At 46.5% G+C, this 22,470-nt stretch overlaps 2 protein-coding genes across 3 annotated transcripts in view; both read left to right on the top strand.

Moving 5' to 3' along the window:
- Positions 1-22,470, top strand: part of LOC115464772 (oocyte zinc finger protein XlCOF6-like) — a 524,570-nt gene that overhangs the window by 231,911 nt on the left and 270,189 nt on the right. The gene's annotated exons all lie outside the window — the stretch shown is intronic.
- Positions 15,601-22,257, top strand: LOC115464687 (oocyte zinc finger protein XlCOF6-like). 2 transcript variants are annotated; one of them, XM_030195053.1, is made up of 4 exons: positions 15,601-15,637; positions 19,147-20,765; positions 21,102-21,321; positions 21,492-22,257. In XM_030195053.1, the coding sequence occupies exons 1-4, from the start codon at positions 15,604-15,606 to the stop codon at positions 21,707-21,709; spliced, it is 2,091 nt and encodes a 696-aa protein (XP_030050913.1). In that variant the 5' UTR covers positions 15,601-15,603; the 3' UTR covers positions 21,710-22,257. The 2 variants fall into 2 exon arrangements, with proteins under 2 accessions (XP_030050913.1, XP_030050908.1); XM_030195048.1 differs by having other exon boundaries at positions 19,147-21,321.

Genomic DNA, 22,470 nt, shown 5'->3' with positions numbered 1-22,470 from the left:
AGGTATCTAAAACCTTCTTCTTTATACCAAGACTCAAGCCAATATCTGAGTATTTGTAAACTGGGGCATCATTTTATATTCCTTTACCATCCATTTTTTCTTAGCACTGTTAAGTTAGATTTAGTTTTTCTACCTGCAGTTTAAGGGTTCCACGTCAGCTTAAATAAACAATCTCATGTTGCCTGATACACACCTACCTAATTTCGACCACAATATAACCTGTATTTGTTTTCAACTGACTGGCAAACGCCTTTACGGTACTATGTAAGCCACATTGAGCCTGGAAAATAGGTGGGAAAATGTGGGGTACAAATGTAACAAATAAATAATTTTGCTTTGGAGTCCTGAGTCTATTTTTGAAGAGCCTAGTCCAGTTCCCACTCCGTCCTTGCTTTTTGACTTTCAGCTTCCTGACATCGCTTATATTTTCCTTCCTCTCCCTGTACTTTATAGAATTTGGTTGTGTTAGACCTAAACACATCCTTCTCATGTCCAGTAGAGGAAGAAGCTGTTTTCCCTGCATAATATCAGAGTATTTGTAAACAGGAGCATGATATGACACAAAATAAAAACATCTGGCCAGAGGTAGTAGTTCCTGTTTCAGGCAGGGCCGCCGATGGGGGGACAAGGGGACAAAATTCCCCGGGCCCTGGCCTCCAAGGGGGGCCCGGCGCTGCAGCCCCACCCACCCGCGGCTCCGTCGTCGACCGTCTGCCACCAGGCCGGACCCCCTGCATTGAAATCATGGCGCCTCTCACCTCTGTGTGAAAGCGCTGCAGGCAGCAGCAGATCACCTCCCTTCGGCCTCCTTCCCCTCCCTGTGTCCCACCCTCGTCTGACGTAACGTCCGCGGCGGTGGACGGGGAGGGGGGAGTGGCGGTGGCGACCTCAGGAAGGGGCGCTCTTGCCCCGGGCCCGGCTCAGTCTCTCAACGGCCCTGGTTTCAGGATGTGACTGGAGTTTCCTCTCTCTGTTCTTACATTTGCTAAAATATTCCAAGAAGTGACACAAAGAAGTTATTGCTAAAACCACCCATAGCTTTCAGTGATAATCATTCTCTGCTCCTTCCCTAATTCACTCCTCCATCTGCCACCAATTAAAGAGAAGCCAAGTCTTGGCTCTGACTGACCAAAGCCTAAAGCTGCCCCAGAAGTGTAGAGAGGACCAAGGGGGCCAGTACTGGAGATCGAGATCTGGAGAAAGGCAGGAGAATGGCTCTTGGGGTTTGTGCTGAGCAGGTAGGAGACTGGCAGGAGGTGGGCAGCAGGGGATGCAGTGCCAGGCAATGCCACACACAGAAGAAGTGAGCCTGGCACTGCTCAGTCCATTCCCTGCTGTAGCCCCTCTGGCTCTTCTTCCTCATTCTCCTCCTGCTTTACCAGACTCTCACTTTCTGCTTCCTGACATCTCTTTACATCCTCTCTACCTCTCTCCTTCCTTTCTGGAGCTGGAGGTGTGGAGAAGGGCAGGAGAATGGCTCTTGGGGTTTGTGCTGAGCAGGTAAGAGACTGGCAGGATGTGGGCAGCAGGGGATGCAGTGCCAGGCAATGCCACACACACAGAAGAAATGAGCCTGGCACTGCTCAATCCATTCCCTGCAGCCCCTCAGGCTGTTCTTCCTCATTCTCCTCCTGCTTTACCAGACTCTCACTTTCTCTTTTACATTCTCCCTCTCTCTCTGACAGTCACTTTCTGCTTCCTGTCCTCTTGCTTTGTAAAATGTGTTTGCTTGTGGAACGGGTAGAGGTGAAATGTCCTCTAACCAAAAATACTAGGACTATGGGGCACACAATGAATCTGCTAAGTACTAAATTTAAAACAAATTGGAGAAAATATTTGTTCACTTAACTTGTAATTAAAGTCTACTACTACTACTTATCATTTCTATAGCTCTACTACACATAAGGCAGCACTGTACACTGGACATAAAGAGACAGTCCCTGCTCGAAAGAGCTTACAATCTAATTAGGACAGACAAACAGGACAAATAAGGGATAAGGGAGTTACAAACGTGGGAATGATAAAAATGGGTGCTGAACAAGTGAGTGAGGGTTAGGAGTTAAAAGCGACATCAAAAGGTGGTCTTTTAGCCTAGAATTGAAGACGGCCAGAGATGGAGCTTGACGTACCAGCTCAGGAAGTCTATTCCAGGCATATGGTGCAACAAGATAAAAGGAACAGAGTCTTCAGTTAGCAGTGGAGGAGAAAAGTGCAGATAAGAGTTCCTTGTCATCTATACCAGACCAGTTCATACTAATGGGTTTGTCCATCTACCAGGGGAAGGAACAGAGAAAATAGTAAACCGCCCCTTAAGGGTATCATGCAGCCTGGAATATTCAGTATTTTCTCTGTCTCCTAGCGAATGGTGGACAGATCGTGCAGCTGCTCTGGATTGCTGGCTGGTAGCTCCTGTCCCAGGGGTGTGCTGGTAGCCGTGTTGGGGCTAATTTTAGATGATACTCAGTGGTCCTGAGTTCCTCATCTGCCAGCTAGTGTGATATCCAGTGACCCTGGTTCCCTCCCCTCCCCTACCACCCCTGGCTGTCTTTCTAGCAGGGTGATGGTTGATTGTGGCATGGAGTAACTTGTCTCCCCTGTGGGGGTTCTCTTCTGTGGTGGTTGGTATATCTGAATTTCTGCCTCCGAGGTAAGCCTTTATTTATTCCTGTCACTAGTGAAGATTTTTTTTAAACAAAGAAGAAGAAACTTTGATTTTCCTTCTTTCTCTTGTCTGTTACCTGATTTATTCTTACTTCCTTCTTCTCGGGGCCTCCTTTGTTTTTGGCGGGCACTGTCCTTGCGTTTGGCTTCGCTTCTCTGCTCTCTTGGGCTTTGTCGGGCTATTTTGTTCCCTCACGCTGTTTTCGCTCTTTCCCACCTTTGGCAACGTATTCTAGTGGGCCGCTTGCCATGGGCATAGTTTGGGGAGGCGAGGGGAGCATTGCCCCCCCAAACGCAGGGCCGTCGCGCCACTGCAGGCAGCTCTCCATCCCTCCTTCCCGCCCTCAGCTCCCTGACAGCCCTCCTCTCCATTCCTTCCTGCTGCCCACGTTTAAACCTTTTATTTTCAGTCGCAGCAACGGCAGTGAAGAAAACAGCACAGCGGGCTCACCTCCAGCCTTTCCCTTCCCTCACACAGTGTCTCACCTTCCTCTGATGATGTATTTCCTGTTTCCGTGAGGGCGGGACACTGTATGAGGGAAGGGAAAGGCTGGAGCGAGCCTGCTGTGCTGTTTTCTTCACTGCCATCGCTGTGACTGAAAATAAAAGGTTTAAATGCGGGGGGGGGGGGGGGGGGCAGGAAGGAATGGAGAGGAGGGCTGTCGGGGAGCTGAGGGTGGGCAGGTGGGGCTGGGTTGGAACAGAAGGAGAATGAAAAGAGAGAGCTGGGGAAGTCACTGGACATCGATGGGAGGAGAGGGTGGGGGTGTCAAAAGAGAATCATTGGACGTGGATAGGGGGAGGGAAGAGGAGACTCGCTGAACATGGATGGGAGGGGAGAGCAGGGGGAAAGATCGCTGGGCATGGAGAGGAGGGTGGGCAGGGGAGAGAGGAGAATTGCTGGACATGGATGGATGGAGGGAGAATGGGAAAAAGGGGGAATGGCTGGATATGGATGGATGGAGGAGAGGGCAGGGGGAATGGAGAGTTGCTGGACATGGATGGAGGGGAGGGCAGGGGAGAGAGGAGAGTTGCTGGACATGGATGGAGGGGAGGGAAGACAGGAAGGAGGGGAGGACAGGGGGAGAAGAGAAGTCGCTAGACATGGAAGGGAGGGCAGGGGAGAGAGGAGAATTGCTGGACATGGATGGATGGGTGCAGGAGGCAGGAGAGAGAGGAGATTTGCTGGATATGGATGGAGGAGAGAGCAGGGGAGAATTGGGAGTTGCTGGACATGGATGGATGGAGGGGAGGGAAGTCAGGAAGGAGATGCACATGGATGGAGGGCAGGAAAGAGAGGAGAAATGTTGGACAAGGATGGAGGGAAGGAAAGACAAAGGAAGGAGATGCACATGGAGGGGAAGGGAGAGAGGAGAAATGCTGGACATGGATGGAGGGGAGGGAAGACAGAGGAAGTAGATGCATATGGATAGAGGGGAGGGGAGTGAGTAGAAATGCTGGATATGGATGGAGGGAAAACTGCTGAATTTAAGGGCTGGATCGGAACACTTTGAGGGCAGATACTGAAACTGGAGGAGGATAGGAACAGGGCTACAGATGTTAGACAGGATGCATAAGGACACAGGAGGATGGTGGACATGGTGAGAGAAAAAATATCAAATGGAAAGAAGAAACTGCATAAAACAGAAGACACTGGGACCAAAGCGAATAGAAAAACTAAATGATCAGACAACAAAGGTAGAAAAAATATTTTATTCATATAAGTACATAAGTATTGCCATACTGGGAAAGACCAAAGGTCCATCAAGCCCAGCATCCTGTTTCCAACAGTGGCCAATCCAGATTACAAATACCTGGCAAGATCCCAAAAAGTACAAAACATTTTATACTGCTTATCCCAGAAACAGTGGATTTTCCCCAAGTCCATTTAATAACGGTCTATTGACTTTTCCTTTAGGAAGCCATGCAAACCTTTTTAAAACTCCGCTAAGCTAACCGCATTTACCAAATTCTCTGGCAACGAATTCCAGAGTTTAATTACACTTTGCGTGAAGAAACATTTTCTCCGATTCGTTTTAAATTTACTACATTGTAGCTTCATCGCATGCCCCCTAGTCCTAGTATTTTTGGAAAGCGTGAACAGACGCTTCACATCTACCCGTTCAACTCCACTCATTATTTTATAGACCTCTATCATATCTCCCCTCAGCCACCTTTTCTCCAAGCTGAACAGCCCTAACCGCTTTAGCCTTTCCTCATAGGGAAGTCGTCCCATCCCCTTTATCATTTTCGCTGCCCTCCTCGGCACCTTTTCTAATGCCACTATATCTTTTTTGAGATGCAGCGACCAGAAATGAACACAATATTCGAGGTGCGGTCGCACCATGGAGTGATACAAAGGCATTATAACATCCTCATTTTTGTTTTCCATTCCTTTCCTAATAATACCTAACATTCTATTTGCTTTCTTAGCCGCAGCAGCACACTGAGCAGAAGGTTTCAATGTATCAAAAATGACGACACCTAGATCCCTTTCTTGGTCCGTGACTCCTAACGTGGAACCTTGCATGACGTAGCTATAATTTGGGTTCCTCTTTCCCAGATGCATCACTTTGTACTTGCTCACATTAAATGTCATCTGTCTTTTAGACACCCAGTCTCCCAAGGTCTCAATCCTCCCGCGATTTAATGACTTTGAATAACTTTGTGTCATCAGCAAATTTAATTACCTCACTAGTTACTCCCATCTCTAGGTCATTTATAAATATATTAAAAAGCAGCGGTCCCAGCACAGACCCCTGGGGAACCCCACTAACTACCCTTCACCATTGAGAATAATGACCATTTAACCCTACTCTCTGTTTTCTATCATTTAACCAGTTTTTAATCCACAATAGAACACTACCTCCTGTCCCATGACTCTCCAATTTCCTCTAGTCTTTCATGAGGTACTTTGTAAATTTTATTAATTGGAATGTGTCAGCTTTTGGAAATGTGCATCTGTGATATTTTGCATGTAAGTTTCAATTTTTCTAGTATTGCTGCATGCAGAGTCTGACTTCTTGAGGTAACTTTCCAGTTCAGTATTTCGCCTTCATATTTTTTTATTTCTAGTACCTTGTGTCATGTCTGTTGTGTCATGTGTTTTTCATGTGTGATCAAAGTGCAGTATTCTGCTAGCGTGTAGTATTCGCAGCCCTTTTTTTTTTTTCACTAGGTGGTGTACTGGTGTTTTAGAGCCCGGTGTAATTACAGTGTTGCCTTTCCACGCATAAGGTTGTAGCTCGTCCTGTCCTTGGAATTAGTGCTGTTATGGTTTGGTAAGATTATGAGTGGGTTTTTGCACAAGTTTGTGTATAGTGTTTTGCAGTGGAGAGATTGTGTGTTGGCCTTACTGAGGTGGCACCAAAACATCAGAAAGGGTTTTAGAGCCTAAATCACAACACACTACCTCTTGAAGGATCTACATATAGAGCTTATGCATTTCTAAGGTCTACACTGGCATGGTATGGGAAAGGGGGTGGGGAAATACTACTGGAGAGGAAGAGGGAGTGCTGGGTAAGGAGGAAAGAAGGTAGGGAGAAAGAGCTGGCTTTTTTGGGAATAACCATAATGTATATGTATGAGATATCTCATACATATTCATTATGGTTATTCGCAAAAAAGCCAGCTCTCATCCTTCCTTCCTCCATATTAGCATATTTATTTGCATATATACAAATGATATGCTAATATGCTCCGCCCCATCCCTCCCCCCCTCAAAATGAAACAGTCAAACAGTCAAAGCCCATGCCGCTTGCAAAGTTTCTTTGAATTTCGCTGGCCGGCGTCTGATTCTGATCCTGTACCCTTCCGAGCTGGTACCAGTTACTTCAGGTTTTTTGTGGGGCACAGTTCGTGTCTGGATCATGAAACTCAGTTGTTTTTCTCCTCTTCATGGTCCTAGACCAGGGGCATAGCTACAGGTGGGCTTAATCTCGCATCAGACCCACCCAGTTTAAGCGACAAAAAGTACACAGCCACAGCCTTTCTGCTGTCGCGGCTCAGCCACCTCCTGCCTACTTTTTGGCAGTCGGCAATGGCAGCTCTTCTGGTCCTCATAGGCCTGCGCTGCATTGCCATCCTGCGCCGCACTGCTCTCGCTTCTCGTGCTCAGTTTCCGATCTGTTCAACTACTACCTTCTCAGCCACTGTGTCTGCGCCACTCTGGTTTGGTTATTTTGGTATGGAAGGAAGCTCAGCTGCACGCTGCACTGCCTTGCTCCCCGCAATGCACAAGGCACGATGGCGCCGCACGCAGTGCCGCTTGGGAAAGGCTGTTGGCTGTGTCATGGGCGTGGCTCCTCCACCCTGTGCCTGCCAGCTGGGTCTAGATGATTTTATTATTAGTCTCCTCTCGATTCTCGAATCGATCATAGCAGCACTCCCCCACGGCCTCACACAACAGGAACAGGAGCCAGGGTGCTTTTCTTCACCACGTGCAAGCAGCTGCCCAGCAGGTAAAATACACATATTTTTAAAATGTTAGCGTGTCATGTAATGTGTTCATACTCAAGAGTGTAATCAAAATGCAGGCTAATGGTGGGCTTCTGGGTGGCATAAGCACTTCACTGCCTAGGGCAAAAAAGGATCAACAAATATGAACTCCTGTACACATACCCAGAACTGCCCTTACAATATCTGACGGCCAAACTACTATCATGTTTTTTTCACTATTACTAAATGCACATTTTCTATATAATTCTTATACAATTCTTAAATATTTCTTACTATGATTGCTTGCTAATGTACTGTCATGTTCTACCATTCATGTTACCCAAAACCCTTCTGTTATACTAAATGTATACTTTCTCATGTATTCTCACTATTCATGATATATTGTAAGCCACATTGAGCCTGCAAAGAGGTGGGATAATGTGGGATACAAATGCAACAAACAAACAAACAAACAAACAAATAAATAAATAAATAAAACATAGTAGATGACGGCAGAAAAAGACCTGCACGGTCCATCCAGTCTGCCCAACAAGATAAACTCATTTGTGCTACTTTATGTGTATACCTGACCTTGATTTGTATCTGCCATTTTCAGGGCACAGGACCTCTGCCCAGCACTAGCCCCGCCTCCCAACCACTAGCCCCGTCTCCCCCCACCGGCTCTGCCACCCAATCTCGGCTAAGCTTCTGAGGATCCATTCCTTCTGAACAGGATTCCTTTATGTTTATTCCACGCATTTTTGAATTCCGTTACCGTTTTCATCTCCACCACCTCCTGCGGGAGGGCATTCCAAGTATCCACCATATAGTTTTTTTGCCATAGGCAGTGACGATCCCACCCCCACCCCCACCCAGAAGCCCACTACCAGTCAGCATTTTGATTACTCTTGTAATCAAAATGATGGCTTTGATGGATAATGGCATAATGTAACTGTATTTAAAAATATAGTTTTTTCCCTCCATTAAGTATGTATGTGGTTTATGTTGATTCAGGGCAGCTGTTTGGCAGACTCCTTAGAAATCCATCATCAAGTGCATTCTAAGGCATTATTTTGTAATATCCCAAGAAACACTACTCATACATAGTGCCCACCCATATTAGCTCTGGGCCCACCCAAAATGTCAGGTCTGGCTACACCACTGTCCTAGAGGGTGGCTGGTTCAGAGGGCGGCCCCGTTGCTGGAACTTGTACCTTTGCGGTTTGGAGGTCTTGGTCTAAAATTTTCAAAGCGGGGGAAGTCTCTCGCTGGCTCCGTTTGGCTGCAGGCTCCGTCTTTTTAGTCCAGGGCTATTTTTTCTTTCCTGTCAGCTCTTTTTCAGACCGTCCGGTCTCTGCTGCTTCAGGCATCTTGCTTGAGACGCCCCTGCTATTTGATTCTTGTTTTGGCAGCAGTTTTTCCTCCCTTCCTTAGGGAGGTTCTGGTTCTCTCCTCCCTGTGGATCCCTCCTGTCTGCTCCAGTTTATCTGCAGGGTACTTTCCTTCTGGCGGGGGTCCAAGTTGCCCTTGGTGTGCAACTGCTAGCTCATATTCCTTTTCTGAGTACCCTCGGAAGCGCCATTCTTGCCAGTCCTTTGCTTGGACTGAGTTCAGTGTCTCTTTACAGGAATGTGCCTTTTTAGGACTAGTTTGCCACAGCTCTTCCTTGCTTTTGTGCGGGAGTTTTAGCCTGGCACAGGCGGATTTTGCCTTTTCTAGTTTTAAGGCTCCTCTCTCCTGGCACATTTGGCACTCCTTCCTTTTTCTGTAAGGGGCGCAGTTCTTTCCTGCTGAGCAGATCTATTGCTGTGCATCTGGATTATTGCCTCTTAGCTCTGCACTTTTCTCTACTTTTCTGCAGGGAAGTGGCGGTGTTCTGGGTCTGGAGTTCGACTCTCTCTTAGCTGGGTTTTCCTCAGTTTGGTGTTAGTGGCCAGCTTCCTCTTTGTTCCTGGCCTGGCGAAAGTTGTTTCTTCCTCACTGCCTTACGGCCAGTGGTATGCTGGTAAATTTTTAACAACAGGCTCTCTCTCCCCAGTCCATCTCTGCGCCCCCCCCTCCACCTCTGCACCCCCCCCCCCCCCAACAAAAAATTGCAGAGCTGGCTATACCTGGGGAGAGAGCCTGGGGGGGGCAATGCATTACTCTCTCTGGGAAAAAATTATTATTTTTTAGATGCTCCAAGGCTCCAATCTAATTCATGAGGGATTAAATGCCATAAATAAGTAAATAAATAGATAGAAACTCTGAACGTTGAGTACCTGATTCCCATAACATGATGTCTTTTTTTAGAAGCCCTTTACCAGGAGAAAAAAAATCTCTGCACCAATAACAGGGTTAGGTGTCCCTATAACAAGCCCCTCCAAATGACACACTGATTACGATTTACAACAAATTACTACTCTACCTATGAAAAGTTATTCCCTTATTATACTTCCTCTGTGTACATCCCTATGCATAAGACGGCAGCATTTTTAAGAATTTAACTTTTTTTTACAGTATCCTCCCCTCCACACCCCACCTCACCTACTAATTACAGACCTCCTCTCTGATCCCCAGAGCCAAAGGGTCCCCTCACAGCACATACCTGAAGGCAGCATCCCTGGTGGTCTAGTGGATTCTTCGGGGCAGGAAAGATGCCCCGTCTTTCCTGCCCACTGCCGGCACTGACCCTCCTCCTGCTGCATCTTCTTTAAAATGGCTGCTAAGACTTACAAGGGCAGCCTCGAAATACATCTCCTTCCTCTTTCTTCCCTCCCCTCCATCCATATGCATCTCCTTCCTCTCTCTTCACTCTCATCCATCCATGTCCAGCTTTTTTCCTCTCCCCCCTCCATGATCCATGTCCAGCATTTCTCCTCTCTCCATCCCTCCATCCATGCTCATCTCACTTCCTCTCTCTTCCCTCCCCTCCATCCATGTCCAGCATTTCTCCTCTCTGCCTTCCCCTCCATCTGTGTGCATCTCCTTCCTCTGTCTTTCCTCCCCTCCAACATTTCTCCTCTCTTCCCTTCCTTCCACTCCATGTCCAGCATTTCTCCTCTCTTCCCTCCCCTCCATTCATGTGCATCTCCTTCCTGTCTGCTCTCTCCTCCATCCAGGTTCATCATTTCTCCTGCCCTCCCCTCCATGATCCATCCATGTCCAGCAACTCTCCTCTCTCCCCTGTCCTCCCCTCCCATCCATGTGCAGCAATTCTCCTCTGCCCTCCCCTCCCATTCATGTCCAGCGATTCTCCTCTGCCCCTATCCTCTCCTCCCTTCCATGTCCAGCGATTCTCCTCTGCCCTTCCCTAACCATCCATATCCAGCGATGTCTCCTCTCTCCCCTCCCCTCCATGTCCAGCAATTCTCCTTTGCCCTCTATCCTCCCCTCCCATCCATGCACAGTGACTCGTCCCAGCCTCCACCTGCCCACCTTTTCAGCCCCCGAAACGAGTTCCAGTTCCAACCCCCCAGCGCCGGCTCACCTGCTCGCCCTCAGCTCCCCGATAGCCCTCCTTTCCTTGCTGCCACTGCCTTTAAATATTTTATTTTTCCTTGAGTCGCCCTTGCGGAAACAGGAAATACATCAGAAGAGGGCAGGACAGTGAGAGGGAAGGAAAGGGAAGGCTGGAGGCGAGCCGAGCCTGCTGCTTTCAGTGCCGGCGCCGCAACTGGAGGAAAAATAAAATATTTAAAGGTAGGGCGGCAGCAGGAAGGAAAGGAGGGCTATCGGGGAGCTGAGGGCGGGCAGGTGAGCTGGCGCTGGGAGTCTGTGACCCTTAAGCTCACGGGGTGGGGGGAGGAAAGGCAAGCCGGCTCGCCCTCCCTCAACAACCGGCTCGCAAGATGCCAAAAAATTTAACAACCGGCTCTTGTGAGCCGGTGCGAGCCAGCTCCAGCACACCACTGGTTATGGCTGCCTTTTGCTCCCTGTGGTCTGAGGATTCCAGATCTGTGGTGCTTACCTCCCGCTTGGTGGGAGTTCTTTCTTTACGTTGACTGCTGCTTCGTCTCGGTTGGCTAGGAGGGTGGTCATTGTGGCTCAGAGACAACTTGGGGGCTGAGAGTGTCTCTTGGGGCATGGGGCCTTCTCTTCTTGTAGTTTTAGTCCCTCTGGGCCAGGGGAGTGCAGCGCCAGGTCTGCATTTCCACAAGTTGTGCTCCTTTCCTGTTAGCCTCCTGGCAGCACCTTCTTCTCTGGCTGTTCCCCAGGGCTCCATGTATGCATTTTGCATTTTGAGCACAGCTCCATTTCTGCATGCTGAGTGAAGCTCCATCGCTGCATGTTGAGTGCAGCTCTATCGCTGCATGTTGAGCATTGCTCCATCGATACATGTTGACCACAGCTTCATTGTTCCATACAGTTCCACTGTTCCATGTTGGGGACAGCTCCATCACTGCATGTTGAGAACAGCTCCATTTTTGCATGCTGAGTGCAGCTCCATCACTGCATGTTGAGCGCAGCTCCATTGTTGCATGTTGAGCATTGCTCCATTGATACATGTTGAGCACAGCTTCATTGTTCCATGCAGTTCCACCGTTCCATGTTGGGCACGGCTCCATCGTTGCATGTTGAGCACAGCTCCATTTCTGCATGCTGAGTGCAGCTCCATCGCTGCATGTTGAGCATTGCTCCATCAATACATATTGAGCACATCTTCATTGCTCCATGCAGTTCCACTGTTCCATGTTGGGCATGGCTCCATCGCTGCATGTTGAGCACAGCTCCATTTCTGCATGCTGAGTGAAGCTCCATCACTGCATGTTGAATGCAGCTCCATCGCTGCATGTTGAGCATTGCTCCATCGATACATGTTGAGCACAGCTTCATTGTTCCATGCAGTTCCACCGTTCCATGTTGGGCACGGCTCCATCGCTGCATGTTGAGCACAGCTCCATTTCTGCATGCTAAGTGCAGCTCCATCGCTGCATGTTGAGCGCAGCTCCATTGTTGCATGTTGAGCATTGCTCCATTGATACATGTTGAGCACAGCTTCATTGTTCCATGCAGTTCCACCGTTCCATGTTGGGCACGGCTCCATCGTTGCATGTTGAGCACAGCTCCATTTCTGCATGCTGAGTGCAGCTCCATCGCTGTATGTTAAGCATTGCTCCATCGATACATGTTGAGCACAGCTTCATTGTTCCATGCAGTTCCACCGTTCCATGTTGGGCACGGCTCCGTCGCTGCATGTTGAGCACAGCTCCATTTCTGCATGCTGAGTGCAGCTCCATCGCTGCATGTTGAGCGCAGCTCCATCGCTGCATGTTGAGCATTGCTCCATCGATACATGTTGAGCACAGCTTCATTGTTCCATGCAGTTCCACCGTTCCATGTTGGGCACGGCTCCATCGCTACATGTTGGGCGCAGTTCCACAGTTCCAGGTTGGGTTTAGCTCCATTGCTGTATGTGAGCATAGCTCTATCATGGCATGTTGAGTGAAGTTCCTTCGCTGCATTTTCTGCAACCTTTCCTCTCTCTATGTTGAAAGCAGCTCCACCATTGCATGTTGAGTGTAGTTCTTTCTCTGCAGGTCTCAGTGTGGGGCGCAGTCCGGTGTCTGCATGTAGAACACGGCTCTGTGTCTGCCTGTGGAACGCACCTCCTTGTCTGTGTGTGGCATGCAGCTCCCTCTCTGCGTTTGGAATGCAGCTCCCTGCCTGCGCGTGGAGCGCAGCTCCACCGCCTGTTGAGTGTAGCTCCATCTGTGTGTTTAGTACAACTCTTCTCTGCAGATTGGGCCCAGTTCCAGGGCGGTATGTGGAGCACAGCTCTGTGACTGCAGGTGCTGACCAGCTTCATGTCCGCGTAGGAAGCATAGCTCCTTGTCGGCGTCTGGAGTGCAGTTCCTTGCTGGCGTCCAGAGCACAGCTTCTTGTTTGCATGTGGAAAGCAGCTCCTTGTCTGCGTTTTATACACAGTTCCATCGCTACCGCAGCTTCAGTTCTGCAGATTCCTCTAACATCCAGCTCTTTCAGTGGGGCACTGCTCATCCTCCATCTGTTACTCTCAGCTTCTTCTCTGCTTGTTCAGTGCATTTCTATCTTTGCCAGAGGTGTGCAACTCTTTCTCTGCCCATGGTGCATGGCTCAGTTTGTGTTCTTTGAGTGCAAATCCTTTTGTTCTCGTTGAGCACGGATCCTACTCTGCCTGATGAGCGCAGCTTCATTTCTGTCCCTTGAGCACAGTTCAGTCTCTGAGTGTGGAGCGTATTTTCACCTTTGCCTGCTGGGCACTGTTTCACCTTGTCGGTCAACCCCAGCTCTTCTCTGCGGGTTGGATACAGTAACTTCTCGGCAGCTGTGGCATACCGCCGTTCAGATTGCTAGACAAGGCTGCCTTGTCTCCTGTTAGCTGCCATTCCTGTGGCACCTTTTCTTGCCGTAGCCTCTTGGTGGCTGGCAAGAAGCCTCTCCATTGCTGGAGTTTGAATTCTTCTTTGCTCCTTTTGAGGCTTCTTGGCACCTTGGGGGTCTTTTCTCCGCATTGTGGCTCTCGAGGCTCTTTTTGTCTCCTTTTGTTCTCTTGGCTCTGTTCTTTCATCCCTAAGTCCAGAGCGAGCTGGTTGAGGAGTACTTTCTTTCTACGGTTGTACCCTGGTATTCTGCTGCCCTTTTCTTCATGGCTCTCCTGGAGAGACTAGCGCTCCAGTTAGTCTATCAATACCATGTAAGCCACATTGAGCCTGCAATTAGGTGGGAAAATGTGGGGTACAAATGTAACAAATAAATAAATAAATAAAATCATCCTATTCCTGAGGAAATTCTGCACAGGTGCTGAAACTGTCAATATCGATTCCCCCAGAACTCACAAACTGAATCCTTCTCACTCCCCACCACCACCAAGTAATGCACCCCCCCTCCTGTGGCACCGCCCTCCTTGTTCCACTTAATTTCTTGCCCTCTAACTCCCCAATACTTACCACAGAGGAGAAGGAGAACGGCTGCATGTTGGGTTATGTCCTACTCCTCTGCCGCCCTGGCTCTGATAGCTAAATTTGAACCATGGGGGCCACCGTAGAGACTCACGGTTCAAATTCAGTAGTCAAAGTCAGCTGACAATCAGGATCTGGCATGCAGCACCTGTCCTCTTGCTGCTCCACTTGTGTAGGGCATCAGGGAAGGAGGGAAATAAGAGGTAATGAATGGGTCAAGTCAAGCAGTACTACTGGAGGGTGAAGGCAGAGCTTGGGGAGTGTGAGAGGGGATGAAAAGGGAAAGCTGAAGAGGGGTGTAAACACTGAAAGTGTGAATAGGGAGAAGGAGGGCAACCGGGGGGGGTGCCATGGGTAAAATATGCGAGTGCAGTACCATGGCTGAATTCCATAGGTGGGGGGAGTAGATGGGTGTATGTACCAAGGGAGGGAGACAGAGAACACAGATGTATTGGCAGCATTCAGAAAGAGCTGCGGGGGTCTGTGTGCGTTAGGGTGGGTTTGGGACGGCTAGGATGCTGTGAGTGCTGGAGAGGTTGAGAGAACTGTGGCGGGTTGTGAGCAGGGGGCTGTGGGGGGTGGGGGGTATTCTGAGATAACTGTGGAACTATGTTTGCTGGGGGCAACAGGGATTTCAGAAGGATAACTAGTGTATGTATGCAATGGGGTAGATATGAGAGAGAGCTCTGGGTATCTTTACTGTGTGTGTGTGGGGGGGGGGAGACACTGATTGACAGAGAGTCATGGGATGTGTGCGCACTGGGTGGAATGGCGAAAGACCTGGCAGAGGAGGTGGGGATGCTGGAATGAGGGAAAAGAGAAATAAAGCTGGGGGGCTTATCCTTCTTAGGGACGGGTTCATACTACTACTACTTATCATTTCTATAGCGCTACCAGACATACGCAGTGCTTCACACTAGAACATGGAGAGACAGTCCCTGCTCAATAGAGCTTACAATCTAATTATGACAGACAGACAGGACAAGTAAGGGATAAGGGTTAGGACAGACAGAATATATCAGGGGTAGGGGACAGTTGAAGGTTTAGGTTTAGGAGTTAAAAGCAACATCAAAGAGGTGGGTTTTTAGCCTAGATTTGAAGATGGCCAGAGATTAGGCTTGGCGTACCGGCTCAGGAAGTTTATTCCAGACATACGGTGCAGCAAGATAGAAGGAACGGAGTCTGGAGTTAGCGGTGGAGGAGAAGGGTGCAGATAAGAGAGATTTACCCAGTGAGCGGAGACTGAGAATACTGGGGGGGGGGGGGGAGACAGCTTAGGTGGAATCAGTCCTGGAGCACAGAAGAGCCGGGTGTTTATGCCGGAGGAATTCTACACAAAACATATTATAGGTAAAGCAGTTTTTTTTTTTAAATGTATGCAGTGACAACCCCAAAACAAAGGCCTGAGGGAGGTAACATGACAGGAACTGATATCTAATGCATTCTGAGCACCTCCCCATGTCCTTGAGTGTGTTTCTGGTTTGTGTTTCAGATGCAGGTGACATTTGAGGACATCACTGTCTCTTTCTCTCAGGAGGAGTGGGAGTATTTAGATGAGGAGCAGAAGGAGCTTTGGAGGGAGGTGATGAAGGAGAACTATGAGATTGTGATGTCTCTAGGTAAGGGTTTCCCCGTTATTCTTAAAATCTCTTCTCAGGCACATTAAGGAGTGACTGGCAGTGCGTGAGTCTCAGTGGAGGAAGCCGATGTGACTGATAACGAGTGATGGCGAAATGACCCATTCCATATACAATGCAAGCAAGAAAGAGGGAATCAGCAACAGAAACCAAACAACACAATAGAAGAACTCTAGTGAACCATGGATGGACCTGGGAGGTTGAAGGAAGCGGAGTTTCTTGAAGGACCCGACACCGTCTGTGTTTCAGCAAATTGCTTGCATCTGGGGTCTATACATACAAATAAAGCATTAAAACTATTAGTACAGACAATATAAATCGTATAGTAAAAACATACATATTAATTGTAAAAAATAAAAACATAATTGTAAAAAAGTGCACAGATACCATACGATGTTCTCACAGCATAGCAGCAGGGGTGGATTGACCATGAAGAAAACTGGGCAGTGCCTGAGGGCCCAGAGCACTGGGGGGGGGGGGGGGGGGGCAATACTTCCTCCCCACATCTCTCTGTCCCCAGGTCTGGAACTCCCTCTCCCTTGCCCTTCTCTCGCTCCGGCATTTTCCTTCTCTGACACCCCTCCCCCCAACCCCAGCGCATTTATCTCAAACGTTCCTTTCTTCGTACAGGGTCCTGGCACAGGCTGTGTGCCATTGACTGGGACCTTCTCTCTGCCAAGGGCCACCCTTGCGGAAGTAGGATTTGGGATTCTGCCAGGTACTTGTGACCTGGATTGGCCACTGCTGGAAGAAGGATACTTGGCTAGACGAACCATTGATCTGACCCAGTATGGCTATACTTATTTTCGATCTGGGGAGGGGCTAAGCTAAATGCTTTTCTGGCAATCCATTCCAGAGTTTAATTACCTGTTCAGTGAAGAACATAACATCTCAATTACAGACTATAGACTTTTCCGCCAGGAACTTGTCCAAACCTTTGTTTAAACCCAGATATGCTAACCACCGTTAATCACATCCCCTGGCTGTGAGTTGCAGAGCTTAACTATTCTTTGAGTGAAAAAATATTTCCTCCTATTTGTTTTAAAAGTATTTCCTTGTAACCTCATTGAGTGCCCCGTAGTCTTTGTACTTTTTGAAAGACTGAAAAATCGATTCACTTTTACCCATTCTACACCACTCAGAATTTTAAGGACCTCAATCGTATCCCCCCTTATCCGTCTCTTTTCCATGCTGAAGAGCCCTAACCTCTTTAGCCTCTCTTCATATGAAAGAAGTTCCATCCCCCTTATCATTTTGGTCACTCTTGTTTGAACCTTTTCTAATTCCACTATATCTTTTTTGAGATACAGTGACAGGAATTGAACACAGTACGTAAGGCGAAGTAGCACTATGGAGTGATACGGAGACATTATAATATTCTTGGTCTTAATTTGCATCCCTTTCCTAATAATTCCTAGCATCTTTTTTTTTTTAGCTACAACCGCACACTAAGCAGAAGATTTCAGCATATTATTTTTCTTGAGTGTTGACTCCTAAGGTGGAGTTCAGCATCAGGTAACTGTGATTTGGATTTCTCTTTGCAATGTGCATCATTTTGCATTTATCTACATTAATTTTCATCTGCCAACCAGTTTCCTTCCTGCAGATTTCACAATCCACATGTGCTTTGACAACTTTGACTAGTTTTGTGTCATCTGCAAATTCAATTACCTCACGTTTCGATTTCCAGATTATTTATAAATATGTTAAATAGCACCTGTCCCAGTACAGATCCCTGCGGCACTCCACTATTCACCCTCCTCCATTGAGAGAAATGACCTGACCATTTAACCCTACTCTCTCTTTTCTGTCCAATATCCAATTCCTAATCCACACCAGAACCTTGCCTCCTATCCCATGACTCTTTAATTTTCTCATGAGTCTCTCATGAGGAACTTTATCAAAAGCTTTCTGAAAATCTAGATACACTACATCAACCGGCTCACCTTTATCCACATGTTTATTCAAGCCTTGAAAGAAATGAAGCAAATTGGTGAGGCAAGATTTCACTCGGCTGAACCCAAGCTGACTCTGTCACATTAAACCATGGTTATCTATATGGTCCATAATTTTATTCTTTATAATAGTTTCCACTGTTTTGCCCAGCACTGAAGTCAGGCTTACCGGTCTGTAACTTCCCGGATCACCCCTGGATCCCCTTTTAAAAATTGGCATTACAATGGCTACCCTCCAATCTTCAGGTACTACGGACGATTTTAACTGGTTACAAATCACTAACAGCACATCAGCAATTTCATGTTTGAGTTAGAGAATGACACGGGGATGGGAATCTGCAGTAAACCACAGTAATATGCGGTAAATCCACAGTAAAAGAAAGAACACCTGGCCATTTACCACAGATGTGGGAGCAAAACCGTTCCCGTTCCGGTGTTTCCGTGTCTGCCTTCCTCCCTCCCTTCACCCCTCTACCTTTTGCAGCCAGGCAGTGGAGTGCTGGAGCCTGCTCACATGAGCCGTTTGTTCATGTTTTAAGCATTTTAGGAGCCGGTTGTTAAACTTTAACAACCAGCTTCCAAACCTTGGGCTCAGGTTCCTTCTCAGCATCGTTGTCCTCCTCCTCTCCTGTGGCTTGTTCCAGTGGCGTAGCTACGGGGAGGCCTCGGGGGGCTCAGGCCCCCCGCCAACAATAGTAGCCAGCCAGGTGTTTTTTTGCTTCCTCAGGCTCCATGTGCTCCCTGTCCCCGCAGTCAGGCAGCTCCCTTCCTTCGGGTCCGGCTGGCTATCTCCACCGCAAGACTCGGACAACCGCAACATGACGCCCGCCACGGAAGCCTAATAGAACGTAGAAAGGTTGTTTTACCTGCAGTGCATAATTAAGTGTTGGACTGTACCAGAGGATGTGGTCAAAGAAACAGTGATAGAGGGTTTCAAAAGAGGAAAATCCATAAAAACATTTTTAGTCAGGTAGACTTGGCAGAGCCATTGCTCGTCTGCGGAAAATGAACCATGAGAAATAGATCTTCTTTTTGGTATCTGCTGATTTCTCGCATGGCATCCCTACGGCCCTTAAACTTGTTAAATTGTTCTTCTCCTACAATAACAAAGCAGTAATGAGGAGCCAGTAATTATTTCTTTAAATCCTTTAAGGTATCAAAACAGCCTTTTAAGTGGTGGAAAGTATAAGTCTAAAATACATTTTCCATTAGTTCGTCAGCCCAACATGTTTCGGCATTCAGGGGTAAAATTATAAATTGTAAAATGGACAAACAATCCCCCTAAAGATAAACACAAATAAAGGGGTATAAGAATCTTCTTATAAAACCAAAAACACAGACCCCCCTCCCTTTCAAATATATAAAGAAAATGTTTATCTAGGTGGCTTTAGGTGGATTGTTTGTCCATTTTACAATTTAATAATTACTGGCTCGTCATTGCTGCTTTTTGCTTGTGATATGTTTTGATGACAGCATTTTCGGCCTCTTGTTTTTTATGTCATATAATAATACTCAACCCTCTTTCTTTTTATTTAGAACAAGAGGATCCTAAAAACAGTAATACAGAGACACATAACTGGAAGCTCAGTGAGAGGCCCGAAGGGGAAAAGGTGTTATCAGAAAGAGAGAAAGAGGAGACTTATTCCTGTTCTGACAGGGGAGAAAAGGGAAAAAATCAAAATAAACAAAAATATTCAACAGGAGGCTCAGCTCTGTGTGAAAACGGTACCAGTAATATCATAGAGACAGGGGAAGAGGAGAGAAACCAGATGAGAGATCAAAGCTGTTCCTTTGATATTTGTGAGATATTCCTCAGCAATCATGTCGATCTAAAATCACATCACAGATCTGATACTGAAGAGAGATCGTCTACATGTACGGACAGTGGGGAAAACGTCAGTCAAAAGAGAGAACTACAGGGGCAACAGAAAACAGTCATAAAAGAGAAACATTTTACAGGTTCTGAATGTGGGAAAGGTTTCAGTAGGAAGAAACAGCTAATGCAACTCAAGAAAACTAATAAAGAAACTAGATTGTGTACAAGTACAGAACATGGGAAAAGCTTTACAAGCAAAGCAGACATTTTAAAACATAAGAAAAACATCACTGATGAAAGAACACCTTCATGTCCTGGACGTGAGAAAAGCTCCAACAAGGAAGAACATTTTACAAAAAATGCAAAATTCCACCAAGGACAGAGATCAGTTTCAAGTGCTGAACGTCAGAAAAGCTTTAGTCGAGAGGAAGCAGTCACAGATCTTCAAAAAGCTCAAACTGGTGAGGAATCAGACACTTCTGCTAAAGCTTGTTGGGAAGGAAACCTCACAATGCGCAAGAGTCTTCATTCAGTAGCGAAACCATTTACATCTACTGATTGTGGTAAAAGCTTCAGTCAGAAGGGAGCATGCGCTAGACATTGGAGAATCCGCACAGGAATGAAACTATTTACTTGTATTGAGTGTAATAAGAGTTTCAGGCAGAAGGTAGGTTTCACAGAACACCAGAGACTACACACAAGAGGGAAGACATTTACATGTACTGAGTGTGATAAAAGCTTTAATGAGGAGGGGAAACTGACCATACACCAGAGAATTCACACGGGAGAGAAGCCATTTATGTGTAGGGAGTGTGGTAAAAGCTTTAGTAAAATGGGAACACTGATCACACACCAGAGAAAACACACAGGAGAAAAACAATTTAAATGTAGTGAGTGTGGTAAAATGTTTAGTACAAAGGGAAAATTGACCATACACCAGAGAATCCACACAGGAGAGAAGCCATTTACATGTAGTGAGTGTGGTAAAATCTTTAGGACAAAGGGAAAATTGACCATACACAAGAGAATCCATACAGGAGAGAAGCCATTTATGTGTTGTGAGCGTGGTAAAAGCTTTACTCTAAAGGCAACACTGATCACACACCAGAAAATCCATACAGGCGAGATGCCATTTACTTGTAATGAGTGTGGTAAAAGCTTTACTGAGAAGAAAACACTGACCATCCATCAGAGAATCCACACAGGAGAGAAGCCATTTAAATGTAGTGAGTGTGGTAAAACTTTTAGTACAAAGGGAAAATTGACCATACACCAGAGAATCCACACAGGAGAGAAGCCATTTATGTGTACTGAGTGTGGTAAAAGCTTTAGTGTAAAGGTAACACTGATCACACACCAGAAAATCCATACAGGTGAGAAGCCATTTACATGTAGTGAGTGTGGTAAAAGCTTTGGTGTAAAGGCAACACTGATCACACACCATAAAATCCATACAGGTGAGAAGCCATTTACATGTAGTGAGTGTGGTAAAAGCTTTAGCATAAAGGGAACACTGACCATACACCAGAGAAGACACACAGGTGAGAAGCCATTTACATGTAGTGAGTGTGGAAAAAGCTTTACTGAGAAGAAAACACTGGCCACCCATCAGAGAATCCACACAGGAGAAAAGCCATTTAAATGTAGCGAGTGTGGTAAAATGTTTAGTACAAAGGGAAAATTGACCATACACCACAGAATCCACACAGGAGAAAAGCCATTTAAATGTAGTGAGTGTGGTAAAAGCTTTAGTACAAAGGGAAAATTGACTATACACCACAGAATCCACACAGGAGAGAAACCATTTACATGTAGTGAGTGTGGTAAAAGCTTTACTGAGAAGGGAGCACTGACCAAACACCAGAGACTCCACACAGGAGAGAAACCATTTACATGTAGTGAGTGTGGTAAAAGTTTCATTCATAATGGAAAACTTGGAAGACATCAAAACAACCATTTAGGAGTGAAACCATTTTCATGCACTGAGTGTGGTAAAAGTTTTAATGAGAAGGGAACACTGACCACACACTTCAGAAAACCCACACAGGACTGAAACAATTTACAGGTACTGAGTGCAGTAAAAGCTTCACTGGGAAAGGAAGACATATAAGACATCAGAAAATCCAATTAACCTGTGAATCATATGGAGAGACAGAAGATCCTAAGGCAGGAACAAATGCAGCCCGAGAACAAAAAAATGTGGCAGAAGAATTCAGACCTATTTTCCATCATGTTGAGAGCTACAGGCTTCATCGAAAAGAATTTCCAAACACACTTGCATAGGCTGCCTGTACATGTTACATTTTATGAATCCTAAAAGGAAGCTCTCTGTGGTATGATGGCGAACGTTAGCAGTAAATTTGAGGGACTGAGATCCTTCTCCACATAGCCTGGCCTAGGAGTGAGGTTCATTCCTGTCATGGTGTGTGGCACATTTCATTCACTGGGAACTCTGTAAACTCTTGAGTTTTCTTTTCTCTGCTTATTTTGTATTTGTATTTTTAAATGTATTTTATATAAACTGCAATAAGCCATGGAAGTATTTCCCATCACTTTGGGTGCCACAGGCTTGATTGAAAGAAATGTTCAAACACACCTTGGTAAGTTGCCTATACGTGTCTGGTACAATGGAAGTTGTAAGGTGGGTGTTAGGAGTAAATTCAAGAGACTAAGATTGAAGCCCATACACTGTAGCTTAGGAGTCAGTTTCTTTACTAGAATCAGGTAACTCCTCTAAAGAACGTTTTAACGTTGTTCGAAGTCTTTCTTCTCCACCTGAGCAGCAGAATCTTAATTTGGGTGTTTCTTAGGATGATTTTGCCTCCTTTCAAATCCAAGTGTAATTGAGTAAGGGTAGACTGAGTTTGGGGGATAATGAACGGAACTCTTTGGCAATTAATTTAAGGAGACCACAATCAGATGGTATTCCAGTAGATCGCTATTGGAGCACTTTCTCAGTGGTTGATCAAACTTATTGAGAAGCTGTTCTCTAAGGGGGTGTTTTACTAAGCCACGGTAGCATTTTTAGCACATGCTAATGATTA

The sequence above is a fragment of the Microcaecilia unicolor genome, chromosome 1 (genome assembly GCF_901765095.1).
Source record: "Microcaecilia unicolor chromosome 1, aMicUni1.1, whole genome shotgun sequence".
NCBI lineage: Eukaryota > Metazoa > Chordata > Amphibia > Gymnophiona > Siphonopidae > Microcaecilia > Microcaecilia unicolor.
The sequence above is the reverse complement of the archived record's forward strand: the minus strand, read 5'-3'. Positions and strand labels throughout refer to the sequence as shown.

Coding starts and splice junctions, on each gene's coding strand:
- LOC115464687 (XM_030195048.1), top strand. CDS start 15,604: ATGAAGGAGAACTATGAGATTGTGATGTCTCTAG. Junction 15,638..19,146: donor TGAGATTGTGATGTCTCTAG/GTAAGGGTTTCC, acceptor CTTTTTATTTAG/AACAAGAGGATCCTAAAAAC. Junction 21,322..21,491: donor AGGAGAGAAACCATTTACAT/GTAGTGAGTGTG, acceptor AACAATTTACAG/GTACTGAGTGCAGTAAAAGC.